This window comes from Pararge aegeria, chromosome 12 (genome assembly GCF_905163445.1).
Source record: "Pararge aegeria chromosome 12, ilParAegt1.1, whole genome shotgun sequence".
In the NCBI taxonomy this organism is placed as follows: Eukaryota; Metazoa; Arthropoda; class Insecta; order Lepidoptera; family Nymphalidae; genus Pararge; species Pararge aegeria.
This window is the reverse complement of record NC_053191.1, coordinates 6569132-6594373: the sequence shown is the minus strand read 5'-3', so window position 1 is coordinate 6594373 and position 25242 is coordinate 6569132. Positions and strand designations below refer to the sequence as shown.

Here is a 25242-nt window from a genome sequence, read left to right as displayed (position 1 = left end):
ATTAAATTAGTTGGTAACTATGAAATATCAGTAACATTAAAATTACATAATTTCCTATTTTTGAAGTTTTACCCAGTTATGACAGTGATCAAATAGGGTATTTGTTAAAGTTCTAAGTTGTATCTATTATAGACTAAAAAATTCAAGACCTACATTGAATCGGAACAACGTGGGGAGTCTAAACTAGTAAGTAAATATTTTACTTTACGTCTAATCACAGCAGTTTTATTCTTTCAGTAACAAATTATTCATATTTTGAATTGAGCGCAAAAATTCATTTATTTCAAGTATAACTATTTTATAAGCACTTTTGAAATGTCAAAACAGTTTTTTTCACCTTACCACCGGTTAGGCAAATTCTACCGAGAAGAAGCCTTCATGAAACTTAGCAGATTGCTCTTTGATTCTAGTAAGTCGATTGTTTATATCCTACTTTTTGTTCATATTGTTTTTAATGACCAATGAAAAGTTATCCACAGAAATCTATTAACAAATACCCTATTACCTAATCGCCATAACTCATTGTTGACCAGTTAACACATACACCTAAGCTAACAAGCAACTCCATCGACAAGGTGTTAAGGCATCTCGCGGTCAGCGCACGGATGTAACTAGTAACTTTCACTATTGTCAGTTGACGCACGCCAGTACTACCGCACGCGCGTTCGAGTTGTACGTCGCCGCGCTGCGAAACATAAAACAAAATATAATGCCATTATAAAATATATGTCCAATATAAAACTTTCGTAAATTACTTTCCTCACAATGAAACTCGAAAAACTTTTTAAATCGAAAAACAAAGGAATACTAATGGTGGTGGCGCAATGCCACCTATTCGACGGTAGACGATAAAATGACTCCCAAACAAGATGAAATGATATAAACTAGTAAAAAAATATATAAAAAATGGGATAGATAGCTAAGGAATCTCCTTCCATTATTCACTAATACTAGGGATACATAGCTACATTAGTAACTTACCGAGACCACAACATGCATCGCCCGGCGTTTTCGTGCCCTATTCCTTCTTCTTGCCCTTCTTTTTGCCCACTCGTTTGCTGTAATTTTGCGCCAACGCATTCACTATCGACACCACGAAATATAATACCATTGCTAATACGAATTTTTCTAGAAGACTCGATAGTATAGACCCTTGGTTTTCAGGTAGGTTGGAATCTTTTTTGTGTAGGCGCGCCTTTTGGTTGCGAAGAAACTCTAGTAATGGCGCTTCTAGTTTCGGTCCGATGTACGGTATCCTTTCGACCCAAGCGAGGGCTTGTCTGTAAGTAATACATTTTAGGGGTTTAAATGATAAATTAAAATTTCAAATCTAAATATATAAAAATTGAAAAGCTGTTCGTTAGTCTCACTAAAACTCGAGAACGAGTGGACCGAGTTGGCTAATATAGGTGTTGAAATATTCGTGGAAGTCCAGGGAATGTTTAAACGGTGTGAAAAATACTCAAAACGACAACTGCCGGTTCCGCTAGTATTCTACATTCATGTAGGCCTACCACAGACACTTATGAAGCGTTCATAATACATAATATATTTTACTTCGTTGTTTCACTTGTTCGCCAAATAAAACCTAAAGCTACGAGGGTTCCAAACGCGCCGTGGTCTAAGAAGAGCCGATATTAATATGAAAAAAGACTTTTATTCTAATTGCTCTGCAAGCTAGGGTATGTCTGCAAAAACTATAAGTAATACATTTTTAACATTTTATATGTGCAGAAACTCTAAAAATTAAATCCTTACTAAATTTAATTTTGTATGCATATAATAACATGCATTTAAACATTAGATTGAAAATAAATAAATAAATATGCTACGACAATACACACATCGCCATCTAGCCCCAAAGTAAGCGTAGCTTGTGTTATGGGTACTAAGATAGCTGATGAATATTTATATGAATAATATACATAAATACTTAGTATATACATATAAACACCCAGACACTGAAAACATTCATCCTGATCACACAAACATTTTCCAGTTGTGGGAATCGAATCCACGGCCTTGGACTCAGAAAGCAGGGTCGATGCAAACTGCGCCAATCGGCCGTCATATATGCATAAACACTAAAAAAAAAGCAATGTGTAATCTCTTGTTTCTAAGTGACACATACACCTACCATCATCAATCTCTCAAAGTGTCTCATTGTAATATGGACCTTTGGACAATAATATGTCACGGAGTTTCTGCCCATACGAGTTGGATTCGGCGGCTCAACTCGTTCCCAAAATTGGACCTACTTAACTGTACTTTTTAGTGGTTTATATTGATGAGAATGGAATCTAACTAATATAACTTCTAGTGATATCTGCATAGGGGTTGAGTATACGCTTTTACAACATGATTCCCAAGGAAATTCTTGACCTACCAATGCATAGATTTAAAAAATGTGTAAAAACGCATCTAGTACTACGAGGTTACTATACATTTGATGAATTCCTCAATGACAAAGTAGATTGGAAGCAGCCAGCCTCGCTCTCATCTCTCGCAAGATAGCAAAATGATTGTAAATGTTGATGTTGGAAAAGAGCAACTACTGAGTTTCTTGCCGGCTCTTCTCGGTAGAACCTGCTTTCCGAACCGGTGGTAGAGTCACTACAAATATACATACTTGACGTTTCAAAAGTGCTTATAAAGTAGGCCTACTTGAAATAAATGAATTTGAATTTGAATTTGAATTTTCTATTATGAAGTAACTGAACTTACCCAACAAGAGTTTCATTGAAAGCGATGATCACAAACATCTTCTGTATGTGCATTTTAATAACAGCCTTCCCAAGTAGAGTGGCCCCGAAGAAAGTCCAAAAAGGCACCAGGAAATGACCGCACGTAAGACCAGCCAAATCGAACAAGGGGTTTGGGATCGAAGCACAAGCCAGAATACCCGCGAATCCCACTTTTTGCACCAGCTTTTGGACGAGTACTTTTGCCCTGAAATACATAAGAAGTTGAAATAAAAACTATCCTTACATAAACTACTCTCTTAGAATGGCCATGGCATGACAATTAGTTTTTTATGTTACGGTTAACATAACCGTGGTGGTTATGTCTGCCATTTTGTTATCTTGTTTTATAATTGTTAGCTAAGTAATTTATTGTTCCGGTGCGATATTGCGTAGAAACCAATTTGGGGCAGTGGTTTAATCAAACTGTCTCACCCCTAACAAGTTACTATTTTAGACTGCAGCATCAACAGATGAGATTAGAATAACAAAATAAAAAAATTATAAATCTTTTTTTTTTGCGCCTTTTACGAATGTTTTTTTTTAGTACAGCAAAGTTGACTGGCAGAAAATGCTCAGCATTAAGTTCGTCTTTTGTAGATTGTATTTTTTTCTTGTGCGATAAAGTTAAAAGAACGTTTGACAAGAGAAATATTTTAACAAAAAAAACGGACTATTATTGTTAATTTTATACCTACAAATATTTTTTCATCAAAAGATTTAGATTTAGAAGATTTGTAGCATTCAATAATTATCAAAAGATTGAATGCTTTATTCTACAAATAGCTCCTTTCAGTCGCGATAATCTTTGCACTAACTAACGCACGTTTTCTATCAAATGTAGTAAACATTTGATAGAAAAAGTGCGTGCCTTTAGAGAGTACAGGCGTGGCGTGGAAAAACAACCGAATTGAACCTCCTCCTTTTTGGTTAATAATATTACTTGACAGTCGCAAGTGTATTGTACTGGTTTGGAGTAACGACCCTGATGTATAAAATAGCCAAGGCTAAATTTGTTGAAGTGAAAAAAAAAAAAAAGACAAATATTTTTCAATGTTGAAGTCAATTGACAGTCGATTGGCGCAGTGCGCAGTGACCCTGCTTTCCGGAGCCAAGACCGTAGCGTGGGTTGGATTTCCACTACTGTTTGTTTGATGAACATGAATAATTTTCAGTGTCTGGGTGTTTATCTGTATTTTATTAGTATTTATGTACCTATACTATTCATCTGTTATTTAGTATCCATAACACAAGCTACGTTTACTTTAGGGCTAGACGCCGATATGTGTACTGTGGTAGAAAAAAAAAACAAAATATCTATACCTTCCAGTCCTCGAGTCATCTTTTTCAGCCAGCTCAGCAACACTGCCACCGGAAAGCCTGGCCGCCCTCGCCATAAAGTACGGAGGCAGTTCACCCAATGCTGTTCCCATGCCCCACATCATTGACTCTATCCGCACCTTAGCCATTATATTCCATATCGTCACTACGTTATTGGGGTCGATTTCGGAGGGGCATATTATGCTGCAAGGAAATGTCTCATTAGTTTAAGATTTGAATAAAATATTTTTATACTTGTACTTAACGAAATATCATTATAATTTGTCTATGTATATAAAAATGAATTACTGTACGTAAGTCTCACTAAACTCGAGAACGGCTAGACCGATTTGTTTAACTTAGGTCTAATAATATTCGTGGTTGTCTAGGGAAGGTTAAAACGGTGAGAAAAATACTAATATATACAATTCTTCGATACGTGTGTTCGTTACGTATCTCCTCCTAAATAACTGGAACGATTTTGATGAAATGTTGTGTGTACATTTCAACGGGTTCCTTGTTGGTTTATAAAACACAATTGGACCCGGTAGGTGGCGCTGATTTACAGGGCAGGACAACCTAGTTAATTTTTACTTTTTTTTTTAAACAAGAGTATTTCACTTACTATTTATCAGTATTATAATTTTAAGTTTAATACGTACTAAAAATGTTCGTTAGAATGAAGTTAATTTTTTTCCCCATAGAATTGTTTGAAACGCGGACAACCGTTCGGTAAAAAATATAGTCAAGAATATATTATATTTTTATCGATTTTTAGAACTTCATAAATTACTTATAGTTCTAGTACTTTCGACTTTACTTAGCGGCACTCGGCACCTTAAGAGCCCTGGTACTCAGGGCATGTATAGAGCACGTGTGGAGCTTCCTTCCGTGCCCTATAGAGCCAGATAAAGAACCTATATATAGTCGACCTCTATGGCGCATTGGTAAGCAGTGTCGGCCCGGTTCGACCCCCGGTAGGGCACTTAGGAATTTTTTGTGGTATGGTTGCCAACGACAAAGACAGGCCGTCAACTGATAAAGCGTCCCGACAAGATGTTGCGTAGTCAGAAGTATAATATACATAAAAATATCATATCCCTAACGGCAGTGGTATGCACAGGGTATGCACTAAGCAGGCATCTATATATATAAAAGAGAAAGTGTGTGGGTATGTTACGTATAGGCTCCGAAACGGCTGGACCGATTTCAATGAAACTTTCAGGGAATCTCCGGATTGACCTGGCGAGTAATCCTGTAAAGTTTGGTGACGATCGGAGCACTCCTATTTTTGAATTGTCAAACTGTCAAATACAGCTTTTATTTACTATGATGATATTCTATTGTTGGGTGTACATGGGTGAAGACAATGATCTTCACCCGCTCGAGAAGAGAATAGAAGAGAATGAATACGGAGAGAAATAAATGATTTAATATATTATGAGACTTAAATTAAGAATTAAATGATGTAATTTTATTGTTTAAATAAAATAAAACAAAATCTAGCCCGGCGAAGCGGGCTGGGTACGTTAGTATAATATAAAATTATAAAAATCTCCAGTACGGGTTATAAAAAAAATAGGGATAGGCGTTGTAAGAGTTATAAAAAGCCAACCATAAACTCTTTATAACCTGTACTGGAGATTTTATTCATTTTATATCATCTGCTCTACCGTGTGCAATGTGCATACCCTCTATGCACGCAATTGCCTAAAGGATTAGCCCGCTACTATCTTAAATTATATAACAATCATTTAACATAACGTGAATTTGCAGTCATAAGCTAAACAATGAATGAATGAAGAATATAAAAAGTTCTTAAATGTCTTCACATAATGCGGAAGTACTTACTCATTATTGTATGGCTCGGGAAAGTCAAGGTCGCTATTTTCTTATGCAAAAGCCATTGTCGCTCGTATTTACCGACCCCAGGTAGAAAATAAATGTATAGAGCGCTTCTTTCCATGCCCTAAACAATCAGTTGCAAGCATCGATGAATCCCAATTACATATAATATATACCACGGAGGTACTTACTCGTTAGGATAAGGCGGTGAAGGAAAGTCTAAGCCCCCGCATTCGTAAGCGGCTAGTGTTACGCGCGCGATATGCGGGCCAAGGTACAGAAGGAACGTATGGAGCCCCGTACCGAGTCCTACTGAGCTGCACACACCAAGTATAACCCACCAGCCCCACCACGCTAGCGTTAGTACAATTTCCTGAAAAAAAAATACGTCATGTTCATCCCATTGAAGGACACAGGACGATTTCTGAGCTAAGACCCACCATGCCGCTACAATGCGGGTTGGTGGGCTTAACGCCTATCATCACAAATAAGTGATAGTAACCAGGACCGACAGCTTATTATGGTTTGGTATTGAAAATTCTTTAACAGAAAGTACGCAAAACCTAACATTTTTTGGCCGACCTGGGATTCGAACCCATGACCTTGATCCGCAGTTGAACAAACTAATCACTAGACCAACGAGGCCTCACTTAACCATCTACTAATGAACATGTCAATTAAAAAACAGCTCTGAAAAGGAGAAAAAACCCCCGATTTTGGAAAATTGTTCATTGGTGCTACGCTCTTAGCGTGATGACAATATGGCCTTATCGCCTTCCTCGATAAACGGGCTATCCAACACGAAGAATTTTTCAAACCGGACCAGTACATCCTGAGATCATCGCGTTCAAGTAAACAAACAAACAAAAAACTATTCCACTTTATATATCATTTTATAACAAATTTCCAGATGAAATCCTAGAGATGTCTCTCAATAAGTTCAAAGTTTATATAAAATGTTTTTTTGAATTTCTCTAACTTCATAGTCTTAACTCGACTTTGAGACGGTGATAACAAAAAAAACCTGGCTAAGTAAGGCTCTTCTTAGAACAGGGCGCATCTGGAACCCTCCTAGCTTTAGCTTTAAGTTAACGAGTACAGTTATCACCATCACTAACATTAGTGTAACATGTTAAATGTATGAACGCTTCATAAGTGTCTGTGATAAGGTCTACATGAATAAAACATTTTTAAATTTGAATTTGACTATAACAGTATACAGATTTATAAATAATTTTTAAAACTACAGGTCGGTAAGAAAATAGAAAGAAAGATTGCAGTCAAGGGCCAACTTGTACTCGAATAAATCAATAAAAAAAATTTAAATCGGATTTACCTGTACATACGGTTGGTGGGGTCCACTTATATAATACGACACAGCTGTGCATGAGATCATCAATACTGTTGCTAATGCTAGAAATTTGTACGCTAATAATCTGTAACAAATAATTTTAATTACTAGCGGTGCCTCGCGATTTCATCCGCGTATAAGTAAACCTTAAAAGATAAACACATGCTGCCGCAGACTTTTTTTTAGCACTTTTAAAGGAGAACAACTCTGTCATACATACAACGCACGCAGCGGTAGCTCTCAAAAGGAAAAAAGTGTGTGCGTAACCTTTACGCGCGTTGGTTTTAAAACTTTTATTATTATTTATTGATGAAAGAGTAAAATGTTCCTGGGACTCCGCCATTTCATTTAATATTCACTATTTCACTTTATATTCTATTTAAAGTAAATTAATATCACTTTCACATTTTATAAATGTTTTCATTTATTAAACAGAATAATTGAAGGTTAGATCAGCACATGTCAATATAACCTTAACGCATGTCAAGGCACGGGTCTTCTACAATGAGAAGGGTGTAGGCACTCACGTGGTCCACCATGTTGGCCCAGTGCGCATTGGTGGACCCCGCACGCCTTTGAAAAAATTATAGACAGCTCTCAGGCATGCAGGTTTAGTCACTTTAGATGTGTGTGCTGTGAGAGAGACCGAACCCGAAGACCCGAAGCCGAAGATTCCATTATTTCAAATAAATTATCAGTAGGTATACAGTTATCCTTAAGTATTAATTAACGAAACTGACCTTTTAAGACCCGTGGAGCATAATATAAACAATTCCCGAACGAAGTACTCGAGCGTTGTGAAAGGTTTCCGCCATAGCACCAGACTCTCCGTGTCCATTGGTACTACTTTACTTCTGAAAAACCACATGATCATTGTAACTAAAGATGACAGGCCTATGGTAATATTTTGTCCGAATCTTTGAAGACAATCCAAGGGTAAAATCGATTAATCTACATAGTAGAGTGAACGGGGAGTTTGGCCTCGGAATCCAATTACTTTGAATAAATTAATGAAAGTAATAATACAAAACAAGCACTTTTGTAAATCAACAACTTTAACATTTTTTTTTTGTGTTCAAATATTTAACTTAATTTAGCTAAATACCTTTTCCTGTAATCATTATATTTAAAATTTATATTACTAAGGGCGGACGGGAGGCCGAAACCAAAAGGTTATAATAGCACAGCTTCCTTAAATAAAATTTACATTAAAAAGGCACTTTGAAGAAAGTCGCTCAGAGTCGTAACTCAGTAAAATCAATTTGATTCCGAGATTTTTAAACAAACACCTCGATAAACGTAATATATATTTAAGTCACCTGAAACTTGTCTAGCAGGAGTTATAACGAAACCTATTTAGAGATTTCTGTACCTCCGCTCCTAAACATGGTGTAGCGTTGGAATACGTTCGGACATTTGAACGGTACCGCAAGTGTGACAAAACACTGCGTATCTATTCTGACGTTATAGAAGGAAAGGGTTCAAAAGCCTATTAGCTACAAAGCGCTACAAGTACAACTTACCTTGTGTTTCTTGAAGCACGAACCCTCCCCTACCATGTCTAGTATCCTCAGACAATTTCCCCAAGCCTCCCTTTTTTACACCCTTTTTAATTCAAAGGGTGTAAATATTTAGCATACAATACGTGGAATAACCTACACAATACTAGATGTTGCCTGCGACTTTATCCTGGTTTTTATCCCCAGTATCCCGCAGGATACCTTTATTTTGCGGGGATTAAATGTCCATATCTGGGATGCAGACTATTTCTATGCAAGATTTAACCGAGATAAGTTTAAATTAATTTTTTGTTAAATCCTCCGGATAACCTCAATCATTCTGGATAAATCTCGTTTAATTAGATGATACAAGTTAATAAAGGTTATAAAGGTTGGACCGAACATAAGTAACGAACGAGCAAACAGACAGACTGTCGCATTAAGAATATTACGATGGACATGTATGTTAGAAGAAAAAAGTTCTACAATTGAGTGACGTAACGTAACCTAGGTCCTCGATTGAGGTCCCCTCTATGAAAAGTTCATTGCTCTCTGTGTACCCGAATAAACGAATCTAATGGTGACATCCTATTGTGACACATAAAATATGCAACACGCTATGGTATGATAACTACAGCTGCACGGCTAGCGTAGGCATTAGACAAAATTAATAAAATTAACATGGCTGACTGTCAGAGCACGGCAACAGGTATATTAATATTATTTGCGCACATGCGCCAATGCTCGGAGAGCTGTTGGTAAAGCTTCGGGAGAGGATATAATTTGATTCTATCCCCGGGGAGCAAAATGCTTCCTGCCATGCTGTAATACTAGCCGTCCTGAACTTTTTGTAATAGACTGATTAAACCGGTCACCGCGAAGTCTAGCGTTCTGTAGATACTCATAGATAATCTTTTGTTTATAGTGAGCGAGTTAATGAATTTCTAGATCTGTCTGATGCGAAGAGAAATATATCCGATTGATTCAGGAATTATGTAACTTAGACTGAGACTCTCAAGACTTTCGAAATTGTGATTAGAAGGGAATTACACATTTTCTCTTATTTAACCGAAAGAAGGTGGTTATTTCACCAATAAAGAGCCTTACTGAACGGTTGAGACGAGCAGTCGTTCGTAATATCCCAAAACCAAATAACTTAAGTAAGTATGTCTCCAAGGTAGCTAAAATGACCTGTTGTTAAGAACGATTTTTAGATCTCTGAGAATGAGAACGGTTTAGAACATTACGGAGGACACCGAGGCATGAGGTATCCTCATGATGTTTTCCTTCACCGTTAAAACAAGTGATATTTAATTGCTTAAATTAAAAAATAAATAAATTATGTACTAACTTGATCTCCTTCGGATGTATGGGATGCAATCCGTTGCGCGGGCGCTGCTCCGTCTTCACTTGCTCTGCGGCCGCCAGCTTGTAGTACCCGAGACGGGCAAGCTGTAGTCAAAATTGGAACGTGATCCATAAAATAAATGATTTAAAAAAAAAGTAATCACAAAGTACCAGTAAAAAAACTGTTTTGCCACAACTTTTTCAACAAATCAATACTTTTAGAAAGAAAAAAACTGTACAAATATGTTATTAAAAAATACACAGTGACAACCAACTAATCAGGTGTGTATATATTGAAGGTCACTTATAGTGACACGAATTACTATAGCAATAAAAAAGGACCTAGATAATATTAAAACAATACTAATTAATTGACATACACGCATACATGTAAAAAAGCGATTTTAAGTAAGAGTTTTTGTTTCTTTTGCTCAAAGCTATCTAAAGTCGTAATCGTGTCGAGTGTCGTGTCGTGTCGTTCCTCGAAAAACTATATAATTATTGTTTGTTTATTGGTTTCAATTAGAACCCAGTTTCTACTAGGCTTGAAACAAACTGAAGTTTATCGAAATAAAAAGAAATCCTTTTCTACTGTTATCTGTTGGTTGTTCCTATATAATGAAGATAGTACTGACGTGTAATTTTCATGGCATAGCTTTGTTAATCATGGCTGTCTAAAGAAGGAAACGAGCTGCAGTGCTCTCATGATATCTGTTTTGTTCTATTTTTCGAGAACGATTGCGGAATTTTCTCAAATTTGGCTTTTAAAAAAACAATTTATTTTACGTGTTTCGTAAAAGGTGGACAAATACAGCTTAGTAAAATTCCAAAAACAAATCAGTTTAAGATTAGAAATTGTTTAAGGATTTTCTACGACTAAGGTTAGGCATTTATTGGCTTAAGTGTCCATAAGCGAATGATTTTTTGATGTTTGTTTTTGGATAATATAACTTTGTGCATAGATAAGATTTTTTTTCCGGAATAATACATCGAAAATTTTAAATACATGCACAAGATATAACCCTCACGGCAAATCTTAAGATTTATAAAAAAAAGTATTACAAATTCTGTTAAACTTAAATCTCTAAGCTAATCTAAATTGACAGGACCATTAAAAGAGCTACCCTTTTAGCACAGAACTCATTGACCTGTCAATTTAGAGCTGTGATGTAGGGATTTGTGTGCAACAGAATTAAACCAATTCCGTTTTACCAAACCTACCAGTTTAGTTTAAGTTTTATGTGCCAACTTAAAATTCTTATCCTTAATAAATTATTTATATGAATTGTGAAACTGCATGCAACTAACTGTCTAGGTGCTAAAATAAAACAATAAAGTACTTATATAATGTAAACAATTAAAATATCGCCAAATAAAGATGACTTAGGTAACATGCGGGTTTTTATTCTTACTGTGTAAATACCATTATGCGTTTAGAAATTGTTTGTTGTAAGGTAGTTTTCAATACTTTCCCTCGTAAAATATCTCCTTATCCGTCGTTGTCGTAACTTCAAGTTAATGGTCACAGATTTAAAACTGTATGAGTTTTTTTTCGGTACCGACAGGATTTGAACCTGCGACTCTCTGGCAATCGCGGCCTGACCGCTTGGACCACTTAGCCCCAAATAAAATGATATTTCATCCATGTGTAGGTTAAAACAATATAAAAATTATAAAACTATACTTATTAGCTACTATTGAAAATGCAAAAGATTGGACCGACACGGATAAATGAGAAATAAAATCTTTGTGGCGTAGTTTTTAAAGATTTAAGAAATGATAATATAATTAATATTTATGATAATTTTATATAATGAACTTCCGCAAACTAACGCCTACTTCTATCCATTTAATATGCAGTAATAATGAATTAATAATTAACAGTACAACGTCACCTTGAATAAAATCAAACGTATGTGCAGCAATTCACAAAGAAACGATAACGTGCACAAATAAGTACCGGAGCAATACAAAGTTTTATCGCTTTCTTTCAACGGAATTAACGTTTCGCGGTAATATGTAAAATGAAATGTTACGGAGGTTTTACGGTTACCGCGGCACACGTTTATCCCATCAGAGGAGACATGACCGAACTGTGACATCACACTAAATACGTTTCACTTTCAAAAACAGCTTTGCGCGTCGCTCTCTCGTTTCACTTCACTCTCGTTAGAGGCCAATCGCTGTTGGTTGTCGGTCAAGGGGCTAACTATCATAGCTTAAAGAAGTATTACTTTAAAAAAATTTAAACTCTTGTTTCAGGATTAAAGTTCACATTTGAGAGACGCCAAGGTATGTCTCATACAACCTTCATTTTGAAATAATGAAGTTTTAAGCGACCGTAGTAACGGTAACGGTAGCCCTCAGTTTGCAGTATCTTACTTGGCCGGACTGAAGTTGGCTTTCCGTGAACCATTCATATGTCACCAAGACTACTGTCCATCATCAGCATTAGTAGCTGGGCGTAGGCCTCTTTTATCGGGGTGATCTTAAAGCATAGACCCACCATGCTACTTTAAAGCGGGTTGATGCGGGCGTGCTCTCAGAGGAATGGATATAAACACGACGAATTTCCGAACTCCAGATTAATATTGAAATGTTTTTTGGTTACAAGTTCCGTTTCGTATGTAGTAAAACAAATATTATGAGTACCTACAAGTATTTTGATAATAGAAAATTCAATTTACTATTATATTTTGTTTAGTTAAATTATAATGTTGTATAACCTAGATAGTTTGACCTACACTCCATTTATTCATAATACGATAACTTTTTAGTGTAAAGTGAAATAAAAAATAAAAACATACATTTCATATATTTTTTTTTAAACACATTTGTTTTTCTACTATTTTTAAAACATAATTTGTATTGATTGTAAGCTAGTTGAAATAGCGCACATCAATGGATATAAACAACTGATACTAAAATCTCTGACATATTTTTCCGTGATTCCAACAATGTAAATTAATAGAGTTTAAATTTAAATAGCCACATACTTACCTAACTGCAAAAGAAAACGATAGCCAAGAAAGCGTCTACTAATTATAGAAGTAACGTATCACCGATGTCTTGAAAATTAATTACAAGATCCATATTTTATCTATTGTCAAGCCAAGAAGTCGTCGGACAACGGGCAAAGAAACCGAAACCTCTAGTAAGAACTCGCATAAAAACACAAAATTATACCTAACTATATAGTTTTTTGTATCGAAATATTAAGATTCATTACCAAGAAATAAGTATTTATTTGATACTTTACAATAGGGACGCAGATAATAATATTACGTAATGTGTAAGGTTACTTGAATTTTCGTCATAGTAAAATGGCATTCTAAGCTAGATTATCCATACGAAAATGATATGGAAATCAATAAAATGAATCTAGAAATATCATTTCTTCACTTCACCTTAGTCCTCCTTTCGATAAAAACAGTCATGGATTTGGAGTATTAATATTTGATAAGACGGTGCTGCCACGGAATGACTGGAAATAAAAGAAGAGAGAAGGGAGGAAGAAAAGATGGCGCGGGAAGTGACTTCGGGCGTTTGGGAGTATTTGGCGAGATTTTAAAAGAGAAAAAGGGAAGGATTATATATTAGTAGGAGTAATTATTTTATTAGTTTAGTGGACCTAAGTATATAGTTAGCGTGATTGACAAAAATGTATGATTCTGATATTGGTTTTTTATATAGACTGGGGTAATTTTACATGTGGAACTCGATTACAAAAATGAAAAAAAATCCTAAAATTAGAAACTTAACAGTAGATTAAAATTGAACCTACTAGACACTGATCTAGCTTATGATTCATGAAAAATCACGACTCTCGCATGAGGAACTGTAACATTTTTGCTAAAGCAACAGGGTTTCTTAGTGTCAAAAAGATACAGAATGACCCACACGGCCACGCCAAATAAGACTAATAATTTTTGACAGTTGTAATTGCAGTTGAAATCGGTAACAACCTTGAATTCAAACAAACTTTAAATTATATAGGTAATCGCTACTGAGGATAAAAAAATTGTCGCGCGCTAGTTCCTCTCAGACATTGTTGACATTAATTGTAATAGCAAATCGTTAATTAATCGATACAAACAGCTGACGACACTATGGCTACCGGCCAAAGCGAAATTAAACGTTTACTACGTACCCACTGTGTGACGCCAAGGCGACAACGTGGATCAACAATGTAATGACATTGCAATTTTGTATTCAGTATTACACTTTAGCATGCCAATAATAGAGCTGATATTAATTCAATCACACCTAATGGTATGCTGATAGAGGATAATTAATCGTACGCCCTAGATAATAAAGTTGTATTTTTATGTGCCGCGTTTGTTAAATTACGGAAATAGCGTACTCTATGAAACGAGGTGGCGTGATCGTCGCGTGGCGTACTCACTACACAGTCTAGTGACCCGCAATTCAATGATCGTTCCCGCTTCTTTTATTTTCTTACCGAGTTAAGGAGAATAAACACCAAAGCCTGCGGGTAAGCTTACTTAAATTAGGCCGCCGGGTATCAGTTAGGGACGACGTGAATTCTTGAAAGCCACCTGACATAGTCTCTGATGTAGCTCTTAGACTTAATTGAAAACGTTTGTTTGTTTTACTACATGTGACTCACTATTGCAAGCACTCCGATGCTTTAATTAAGTAAAGCTACATCCAGAACGTTTTGCGTAAAGACATTTGGAATAAATATAAAGAATATATATCACAGAAACACCAAACTGATGTCTACTGAAGTGCTTAAAATGTTGTTTATAGCGGGCCATGCGTAACCAACCCATAGGCATAAACAATAATTATATGGACAATAGTGGCAAACATCTGAACCACGTACGATCGGCTCGTTGATGATTGCGCTATAACCAGTGCCAACGATCAGTCATAAACCACCTCAATCACATAATCACCTCGCTGATTATCGCGTTATAACCAGAGACAACGATCAGTCGTAAACAATTCTTTAAATAATCGCCTCGTCGCTAATCGCGCACGTATAACAGCGACAACAATCAGCCTACTAACAATTGTTGAAATGATCGCGTTGCCGTTAATTGATCTACAACCAGCTACAATGATCAGTCATAAACAATTATGAAATGAAAATAGAGTATTATAAATAATCGCGCGTGAAATAGCGAAAACTATCAGTCATAAAAAATTACTTAAATGATAGCCTCGCTGTTAAGCGTTCTAGAACCAGCGACAACGATCAGTCATAAAAAGATGTTTACATGATCAAATACTTCAGTTTATTCAACTGTGGGATATTACATATATAGAAACAGGTTTACAGCTTTAATAGTTGCTGGATAAAACTGTGACACACCTCTAAACACTATAAGACTATATTGGTTACTTTTTCAACACTAGGCTATTAAATCAATTGAGAGTAAATACTTAGATAGTAAAACGGTACGATAGATTAGCTTTGATTGCCCTCGTATCCGCTTTGTACTTCGCTGTCAAAACGTAATAAGATAAGAACTGTGTCAACATTGAACATGTATTAAATAAAAGCCATTTGTTTACATTTTCACTATCAGAACCAGAAGTAAAACTGGCTGAATGGCAGACATAACAACTTGACAAATAAAATAGTGATAGAGTTATTATACGTATATAATATTATGTGTCATGAATGATTTCACAGTATGTACTTTAAAAGAGTCGCCGGGAGCCTCTTGACACAAACAAAAGTCAGGAGAATAGTTCTGTAGAAAACTAGCAATTTCCAATGGAAAATTTCTTACCAGAAAACCTCACATCTTATGACACGACCTGGAAGTAGGCCAAGTAGAACCAAAATTTTAAAAAAAGCATTAATTTTTCTCGCTCTCAAATATTATACTGAAATTCATTGCGCTTATTCGCTGAAATTTCATACTGACCTAGCTATCGGCGATATTGCTGGCGGCGTCCCTGCCAGTGGGGTGGTTCGTATTTTACTGTGTTGCTTTTAAGAATGCTATTTAGTCGTGCCGGTGATATACGTACCAAAAAATATAAATCATTGAAAATGACCATCAAAACTAATATCTCAATCGTTTTATTATGCTGCTATTTCCAATAATTAAATATAAATAAAATGTGTGAGCCGTCACAGGACGCCTAGCCGATGAGAAAAATCTAAATTGTTTTTTATATGTAATATGCATAAAAGAACATATTACAACAGGAGTCAGATGTGGCATCCTGAGAAGATAAAGCATTACAATCATATTGTTATTTTGCTTTCTATGAAAGAGGCTGCACACTGTCACTTCCCGAATTAACGCTATATTTTATTGTTAAAAAAAGGTTTTTTAAGTATAACACAGCCTATCCTCACATCTGTTACGTAGGACGTGTGGTCTGCGTATACCTAGTACATAAAGCGTGGCGTTGCGTCGCGACGGTATGTATCGCCACGCCAAAAATCAGGTTTACCCTCGCGTTTAGATGTTTCAGATCAAAAATATTTATTTAATTTATTTGCGAAGGCTGCAAAGTAGACTTCATATTTTGATTTCATATTTTCAACCCGACTCAGTATTTTAGATGCAAAATCTACGCTACACTTCTGGTGCCCGTAATATCAGACATATAATTACCTTCATGTTGAGCTAACGTCACAAGACTGCCAGTTTTGTGGTAACTCCACCATATCAGCGACATTAAAATGCTAAGATACTACGTACATCATTGATTTTATTTAATCACAAAATAATCACATGATTAAAATTACATTTTGACGGTTTGTCACAATATTTGGCTTATTTCATAAGAATGAATAAAAATAAAGAGAAGAATATCCTGCTATTTATAAGTCAAATGAACTGCCTTAGGGTGCCTGCATGATATTCCAACCTTGGTAACGATCTACGTGTTTTAATCAGTAGGCCAGTAGGTCAGAACTGACTAAGGTTATTTATTGTTGACTTACAAATCTATTTTGAGGGCAGTGAGTTTTTCAAAACGAACAAGTAGGTATATCCGATCATTTCCAGATAACAACACTGCCTAATCATTAGTATTTTTATAACCTGACTGAAGGTTTTCCATTCTGTAACACAATACACTTGGACAAAAATGCTGTGCACGCAACTGCTTTTACTAGGTCATACGAAATTGTAATAGTGATAAGACCGCCTTTTCACATTGCAGTATAGTTTTGTTCATTATGACTAAAGTTTCTGTAAAGTGTAGTAAAATACTTGTCCTAAATAGATAAATACGTAAATCACTAAAATTTATTCGATCGGGCCGATTTCTTAGGTCTCGCGTTTTCCATAAATAACTTTTTCAATAAAACATCAAAAGCTTATGGTAGTTTCCCTCAGTAACAAAAATCCAACTGTATCTCATTTAATAGTTAAATAACATCATGAAGATCAAAGACACGATTTTTTTTCAGATGTAAGAGAAAATAAAATGCTTAGATAATCAACGCTTGTTTTATGGGTTCGAGGTGTGCCAACGGAGCTAAATTATTACTTTACTAATTGTTTAATGTAAATGTATTGAATAAATCATTGCCATTTCACCAGAACTTTGAATTCCTGTGTGAACTGTGAAGGGTTTTTTAAATTGAATAATAAAGTATCACTTTCTGAAAACATCGTGAGAAAATCTTAGGCTGAAAGTTCTCCATAACTTTCTCATAGGCGTGTGAAGTCTACCAATCCGTACTTGTCTGCGGCCTTAGTCCGCCTGACCTGGACCATTATCGAGAGCTTTTGAACAAACTGCAAGTCTGCCCTTATGGTCAATTAGGTATCTAATTTTTAAAAAAACAACCTAAACAGGCTACGATGGGGTCCGGTCTTACAAAAGTATTGTAGTTTAAATTTTATTTCAAGACTCACTGATTTAATATGTTATGTTAACACTGTAAAGACTCAATGAATTATTTCTTAACCATTCATGTAGATTATCTTTAACACATCACGTGAACGTGTCACAATATTGGGTGGAAGTTTAAACTGCTTAATTGAAGTAATTATATTTATAAATACTGACAAGTGCCTTAAGAAAGGGCCTCTCAGCCTGTGATGCAGAGGGCTATGTTAAAGTAAATAGCTACAATACCAGACGTGAGGAATTAGAAATGTTAAAATCCAACGACATCTCGATTTTTAAAACATTAATATCCTATAACAGTCCACTTCTGGCTTCAAAGGCATCACCGGAATGGAGGGTTTACCCATAATCACTACTGTAAAAATAAATAAATATTACGACAATACGCCGGTTGTGGGATTTGAATCCACGGCCTTTGACTCAGAAAGCAGGGTCGCTGCCAACTGCGCCAATCGACCGACACTGGGACAGTTTGGTTATCGCAGTACCTATTAGATGGAAACCATGATAGCACAGAAAACGCTGCTGCGCGTTCTCCGTTATTTTTCTCTATTCGATCTGCCGTTCTGAATGACACCACATTAGAATGAAACCAATAACTTCGCAATTTTTGAAAATCATTGAATTTTATACACTGAAAGTTAAAATATTTTTGGTCACATCCATATTTTGCCGCCCTGCTTAATAAATAAAGTTATCTTTTTAATACAGGATGATATTGTATGATGGTAATAGAAAACGCCAACACGAACGGGCTTGTTTAAAATATTGACGTGTCGTATTTATGGTCGAATGGCTAAACAATTCCTATAGCTCGAAAATACACAAATGCATCGGAGCGAAATGATGGGTTTTAGCACTAGGGCTATAATCAAAGAGGCGGCGGACCGTGTTCACTTTCAATGGGATACAATATATAGCTACTGTTAGGTCTTTCTTTTGGTTGTTACACATTACTTTCTCCAACTTTCCATTGTAAAGTTAGAAATAATAATGTAATTTTATCAACGTGCAACGACAAACTCAGTTTTATAAGACAAGTGTTTAAATCTTCATTGTGGGCCTATGAATGGTCTTGTGAATAAAGCATTTAAAGCGTTGTGCAACCACGTCACATAACGTGATAGTATAACCGGCACGGACAAATTAATGTGCTCTCTTTGAGGCACGAGGTTGGACCTGGACAATTTACCAAACTTCGTGCTGGTCTAGGATTCTCTTTTAGAGAAAACTGCATCTGTATTTTTTTTTATATATAAAGGTGTAAGCAAGCAAAGAACACGTCCTATAAATTGCCGCCCAGTTTCCGTCAACATGAGGCGTTGAGCCTCATGAGCCTGTAATTAAATGCTGGAACACAGCAATGCTGTGAGCGCTCGTGTCAAAAAAATTTCTATTTCTATAATTCACTATTACCCAAGTCGTCGTAATTCAGGTTAATCCAGGTGTTAGAAATTCTTCCCCACGAACATAAGAAAAAAAAAAGGAGTTGGAAATTCAGATGTACCTATGTTTTTTTATGTATGTTCCGGCTATATATTTGCAAATTCTTTGTTTTATTCGAAAGGAGTTTATTCTCAATTCCCCATTTAAATTTTATACAGTTCTGATGATTTTTCGAGAATCAGATTTCGGAATCTTTTCAAAAATTACAGCAAATGAAGGCGTATTCAGTATATCGGGTACACTCAAATTTTCTATTAAAGTTAGTAGTAGTTGCATATTCTTTCGGGACTGAAAGCTGGTAATACCAAATATTATTTAAGTTTACTTAAACTTAGTAAGCGGTAAGTTAATACATAATACAACAGTCGGATTTCTTTTTTTGTTAAAAAAAATGTATATCTTGTGTAATCGGCAGTTATCCAATAAACCATTGTCCCCTTCCCACTCACCTCGACTGTTTATTGTTAACCCGATCGATGCTCGGGGTCGATACACGCTGCAATTGTGACCCGGAGGGTAAGATCCCCCTCTCCTATGAAAGAGGAGGCATTTGCCCAGCAGTGATATAACTAACTTGAAGTGGAGAGTTTGGAGCTTGGTCTGTGCATCAATAAGAGCAAGACCAAGTTAATGATAGTGGACCGCTCCGGAAATCTACTCGACACCACCAATATACCATCCGTAGACATCGTGGAGGATTACATCTATCTAGGCTCCCAAATATGCAACGATGGTAGTTGTGTGCCGGAGATAAAGAGACGCATAGCAATGGCGAAAAGTTCTATGATACGGCTTGGCAGTATATGGAAAAATCGAGGCATAACTTTCAACACTGATTTTCCCTATATTCATGTACGGAGTTGAAACGTGGACCATCAAAGCAAGAGAAAGGCAAAGGATAGACGCGTTCGAGATGTGGTGTTGGAGGCGCATGTTGAGAATACCCTGGGCAGCCAAGCGCACAAATGTGTCTATCCTGGCGCAGCTAAGAGTTAGTGTTCGACTTTCGTCTATATGTTACCAACGTTTGCTCGGGCACATAATGCGGCGGGGGAATGATAGCCTGGAAAAAAATATAGTTACGGGCAACATCGAAGGCAAAAGACCTAGAGGCCGGTCCCCAACAAGATGGGCAGACCAGCTAAAAAATTAAATTAAGACCGCTTCTATCAAATCGCAAAAATGGCCTCCAACAGAAGTCGATGGAGACAGTTTACCAACGCGAAGTTGAGATCTCACCAGGACCACGATCTTCAGTCATGAAGGAACGACCATAGAGAGAGAGAGATATAACTAATGCTTAGAATTACGATGAAGAAAAATCAATGTTTAATATGTATCTTGATTCGTGACTAATATAATACGTACATGCGAAATAATTAAATTTATTTTAAGATACAAAGGAAAGGTTGCCAGTATTGGATTGAGCGAGTTTCTTGACTTCGTAAACAAAGAGGCGAGTGGTCGGTGTCACGATTTGTTTACATCCGGCTTGATACAAAGTTTTGATCACGCCTTAGTGTTTGTTTATGCGTGTTATTGTGTGATATCACAGACCGATATGCTTTTTGTGCGCGGTTTGTGCGCTTGCGCAGTTAGATCAGCGTTAGGCTGAGGTCCTAAATAAAGAATGCAACCAATCAATTGGTGGTATTTAAATTTATGACAAATCACAGCAGGCGCTCGTTTGAGCCGACACTTGTGATTGGCTGAAAATTAGACGCAAAGCACGCCACCGCGAACACAATCTGATTGTGTTTGGCTTGGCCGTCTAGCGTTTAATGTAAATGTTCAAGAAGGGCTTTGAGATAACTTGAATTGAGCCTTTAGTAAAACACATATGTCAGATGCCAGACCCCATGAGCGTAGCTTGCGGGCCACAGGACATTCGCATCGCGCGAATTTTCGAAACAAATATATGGAAAGATACCAAGCGTACCACTGGTAGCAGCGACTGCCCATACATTTATTAATATCGCGCGAAAATTCAAGCGACACGACATAGTGCCATCTATATTTCCTGACACATCTTTACTCTAAGTTCCTTTAAACGAGCAATTAATAGGCATTTTCTAAGCAACCACACGCAATCTAGGCCTCACCTTTCCTTCTTACAACCTATTCTTAATTTCCCCAGCCTTTTTTTTTTTTTGGTTTTGTTTGAACATTATAATCTCGCTTATACACAGGTACAATCAGAGAGTTGTTGTCAAGTATCGAAACACGATAAAATTACTATGACGTTAAAATACTTCCTCTCATAAAAACGACTGGTCGATTACAATTTGCACCCATAGTGTGAGATTTAAACGCTCGCAATCGGAGAGTTGTTGTCGAGTATCTAAACACGATAACGTCAAGACTAATGGATTATGAATGGATGGCTTATGTCATAGAAATAAATTCGATTCGCAAATTGTATCGACGATATTACCTACCAGCCGTTCGAAACGTTGGTATTCTTTTTAACATACCTAATACATTTTCCGATTTATGTGCGCTTATTTCATATTGATATAAGAAATTTACACGTGTTGATTACACATATCAATATCAAAATTCATATTACATGCTGCATAAATAGTACAAAAAGTAAGCCTATAGTTTGAAGGCCACACATACATAAAAAGTACTGCAATACGAAAAACTAGTTGGGTTTAAGAAGTTGGCATTATAAAAGTTGATTGCAGTAAAACTAACATTTAAATTTTTATTATCCTAAATGAAATCTAATTTTAAAAGACTTCTCAACATAGATATCCTACTTAACATATATTAATAATTTGTAAATTATTGCCACCATATTGACTTTAGATTAATTTCATATCATAAGGGGCACCCACATAGTTAAACTATGTTATGCTGAATCTATTGCTGAGAGAAATGTAAAAACAAATAATATCTGTCTCTATAGTGCTACAAAAGTGTAAACATTTGTATTATGTATACATACTTTGAAGACTGAAACACATGCTCCTTTGCTAAAAATTGAGAGTTCACCAAGTGATCACTTGTGATGTCTATAGTGTGTAGGATTGAGAGATCACTTAGTGATGTCTATAGTTTGTAGGCTATAATATTAATATGCACATAAATATGAATACTAAGGGCAACAATGTCAGCAAGTACTGGAAGTGAGTCTTTATCAACCTGTTAAGTTGCTGAAAAGAACTCTGATAACTGAGATTGTCCAGTGCTTTTATTCTTTTACATTTCTTTTAGTTGCTAACTTGTGAAATGATCATATATGGATATGATATCTAACGAACAAATTAGCTCTGCAATATTTTTCTAATGATAATCCAAGTCAACATCAGAAAAAGATCAACCATCAAAATCCAGACTTGAATGAATGACAAACAATACTTGTCGAGCTAATTTGAGAATTTAATTTGAGTTTTAATTATTAACTGATGGTCCTGTTAGTACGACTTTGACATTTTATAATTCTGAAATGTAACCCTTTCTAGTTATTTATTATTTTCCAGAAATTAGTTTTAAACCTCAATAGTTAGAGAGACCAATAATATTTGTTTCACTCAGTTTCTTTCAGTAGGACAGTTCATGAAAAACTATTTAGCTTATAATAACAAAATAATTACCAAATGGCACATTTATTTACACATAAAACACATACATGCAATAAAAAAATAGAAAATATGTTTACTTTTATGTATAAGTGTCAGGACAAGTGATCAATTAATGTATATTTTGTGATTTTCTAATTACTTATTTTCTATTGAGCTTAAATACAAAATAAACTTAACTGGATGTCTAAACAAATACATTAAATAAAAAATAAATGAAGCAAATTAAAAGAGTCCTCTTCTTGGTATTAAATTTTGTATGTTTATTTAATTAAACTACATAATACAACAGTCAAGAATTGGGCTCATTGGCTAAATCAATGTATAACTATTAATCTAAGGTAAGAGTTCCAAACCATTTGCATAACAGCAAAGGTAAGAAGACCAAAATTAACCTTCAGTCACTCCACAATAGAGGAAGCGCTTAGAATAAAACTGTTGAGCTAATTTATTATGAACTAGTTAGGAACACTTTAACTACATACAAAATTAGCAATAACAACTGAACATAAAACAAAGCACAAAGACACTCTCAAACATCATTATACCAGCTCATTTTTGTTGCCTGTTGTCCGTTGGCCCCGTTTTCTGCATTCCGCTCTGAGTTGCTCCTTACTCATGGACGCCAAGGTCTCTGGGCTTAGATTTTGGCGGGTCTTGCCATTGTCAGTTAATGAGTTCTGTCGAGGTATAGCAAGAGACGTGGCCTGGTTGCGTGCACGTCTTGTGCCAGCTAACTTTGTCATTATTCTGAACAGTTCACTAATTGAGCACTATATTGTTTTACCCAGATCTTCAAAGTCAATACATACAGTAAAGTTCTCTTCCCTTCTTGAAAACACCATAAATATACACATAACTAAATATAATTTGCACAGATACGTAAAGAAATGTAAACAAATACTTAAATATAACAAACAAATATTACTCAATAAATATCTGTACGAAGATCGTATACGTTAAATTTGTTCTGTTGTAAGGATGATATAAGTAATTTTAATGTTTTGCGTTTTACAGCAAAATTTCAAATGCCAATCTACGATATACTATTTAGTATGAACTACCTTTAATTACAATATCGATTTATCGATGTCCGGTCAAGTGCAGTGTATTAGAATAATTAGATTTAAAGGCTCAGTTGCTTAGGCATATATAAAACAAAAAGCCACTGACAGCCCCTAAGGAAACAAGCTTAATTTAAATTATTAGAAATCATTCGGAACAGTCAGCATAAATTGATGCAACTTCTAACCTAACAAAATTAAAGTGATAACATAAATAATACTCACATCCAAAATAAATCCAGTTAAAGTAGTTATAACAGAAACAATTTAAGGCTAATATTTCAGTGAGTATGGACAAATAAACTAGAAATTCATTTTGAAATTACAATAACACACTCCTTTTCAAAAATTATCGCGAAACTAAATTTTTGTTGCTGCACTCCAATTTCAAAACTCCACGTAATCCATTTTTATTTAACATTTCGTTATGTATCATTAAATTTTGTATGCAATTTATCTTGATAGGAGCAGATTTAGGAATCGCTTTTCTTGCATAAAAAATGTCCTAGTGTATTATTTACTGTCGAATAGTATGAGCTATATATTTATGTAAACTGATAACAAAGTATTTTTTTTTAAACTTGCCGAATTAATGGGAATAATGATTTATATGGCAATAATATTTCATACTGACGTGTATTCATAAACACAGCGGAGACAACAAAGAAATTCATAGACTATAGGTACAGAGTTCCTTAAAATTATCTACTATTGTCTATTATATTAAAATATTGGTTTGAATACTCTCAGGCGGAAAATAGATCAAATGTATTTATTCCGCCACCTCCTGACGTACTTGAATCCTTAATGGAATTATTAGGCATTAGTTCGCAAAAAACTAACATAAATAATAAAGTAGGTGGTTATATAAGTATGTTATAAGTTTTAATATTTTTTGTGAGTATTATTTAAAGAATTAGTTTGGCCATTCAAAGGGGGCAATGCTGCTAGCATTTTAGGAACTACCTCGCTGCGGTGGTTTCGAAGACGTTTTAGATTTTATTTATTTTTACATACCTACAACCTAAAATAAACTATTTTAGGTTATATATATTTATAAAAGAAAAAGCATAAGAAGAGACATAATTAATTGCGTGTTGTTGTCAAGATGGTACATACAGTACTTAAGAAATGTGTGTACAGCACAACTGCTTCGTGCTTAAAAACGCTGTTGGAATTACGAAAAGC

The 25242-nt window shown here is 35.5% G+C and overlaps 1 protein-coding gene across 2 annotated transcripts; it reads right to left on the bottom strand.

Annotated features, from left to right (window-relative positions):
* Positions 1-326: 326 nt before the first annotated feature.
* LOC120628421 (vacuole membrane protein 1) lies at positions 327-24438 on the bottom strand. Of its 2 annotated transcripts, none has more exons than XM_039896784.1 (10): positions 24280-24438; positions 23539-23821; positions 10108-10208; positions 7998-8111; positions 7243-7342; positions 6098-6279; positions 4065-4265; positions 2725-2949; positions 982-1280; positions 327-685 (listed from the first exon to the last, which is right to left on the bottom strand). In XM_039896784.1, the coding sequence occupies exons 2-9, from the start codon at positions 23734-23736 to the stop codon at positions 1019-1021; spliced, it is 1383 nt and encodes a 460-aa protein (XP_039752718.1). In that variant the 5' UTR covers positions 23737-23821; positions 24280-24438; the 3' UTR covers positions 327-685; positions 982-1018. The 2 variants fall into 2 exon arrangements, with proteins under 2 accessions (XP_039752718.1, XP_039752717.1); XM_039896783.1 differs by having other exon boundaries at positions 23539-23818.
* Between the last annotated feature and the right edge of the window lie 804 nt (positions 24439-25242).

Bases quoted from the DNA above. Each gene is read 5' to 3' on its own strand.
- LOC120628421 (XM_039896784.1), bottom strand. From the start codon at position 23,736: ATGACAAAGTTAGCTGGCACAAGACGTGCACGCAACCAGGCCACGTCT. The intron at 8,112-10,107 runs GTTAGTACATAA...GTGGTTTTTCAG, and splicing joins ATACATCCGAAGGAGATCAA to AAGTAAAGTAGTACCAATGG. The intron at 4,266-6,097 runs GTAAGTACCTCC...ATTTCCTTGCAG, and splicing joins TCACCGCCTTATCCTAACGA to CATAATATGCCCCTCCGAAA.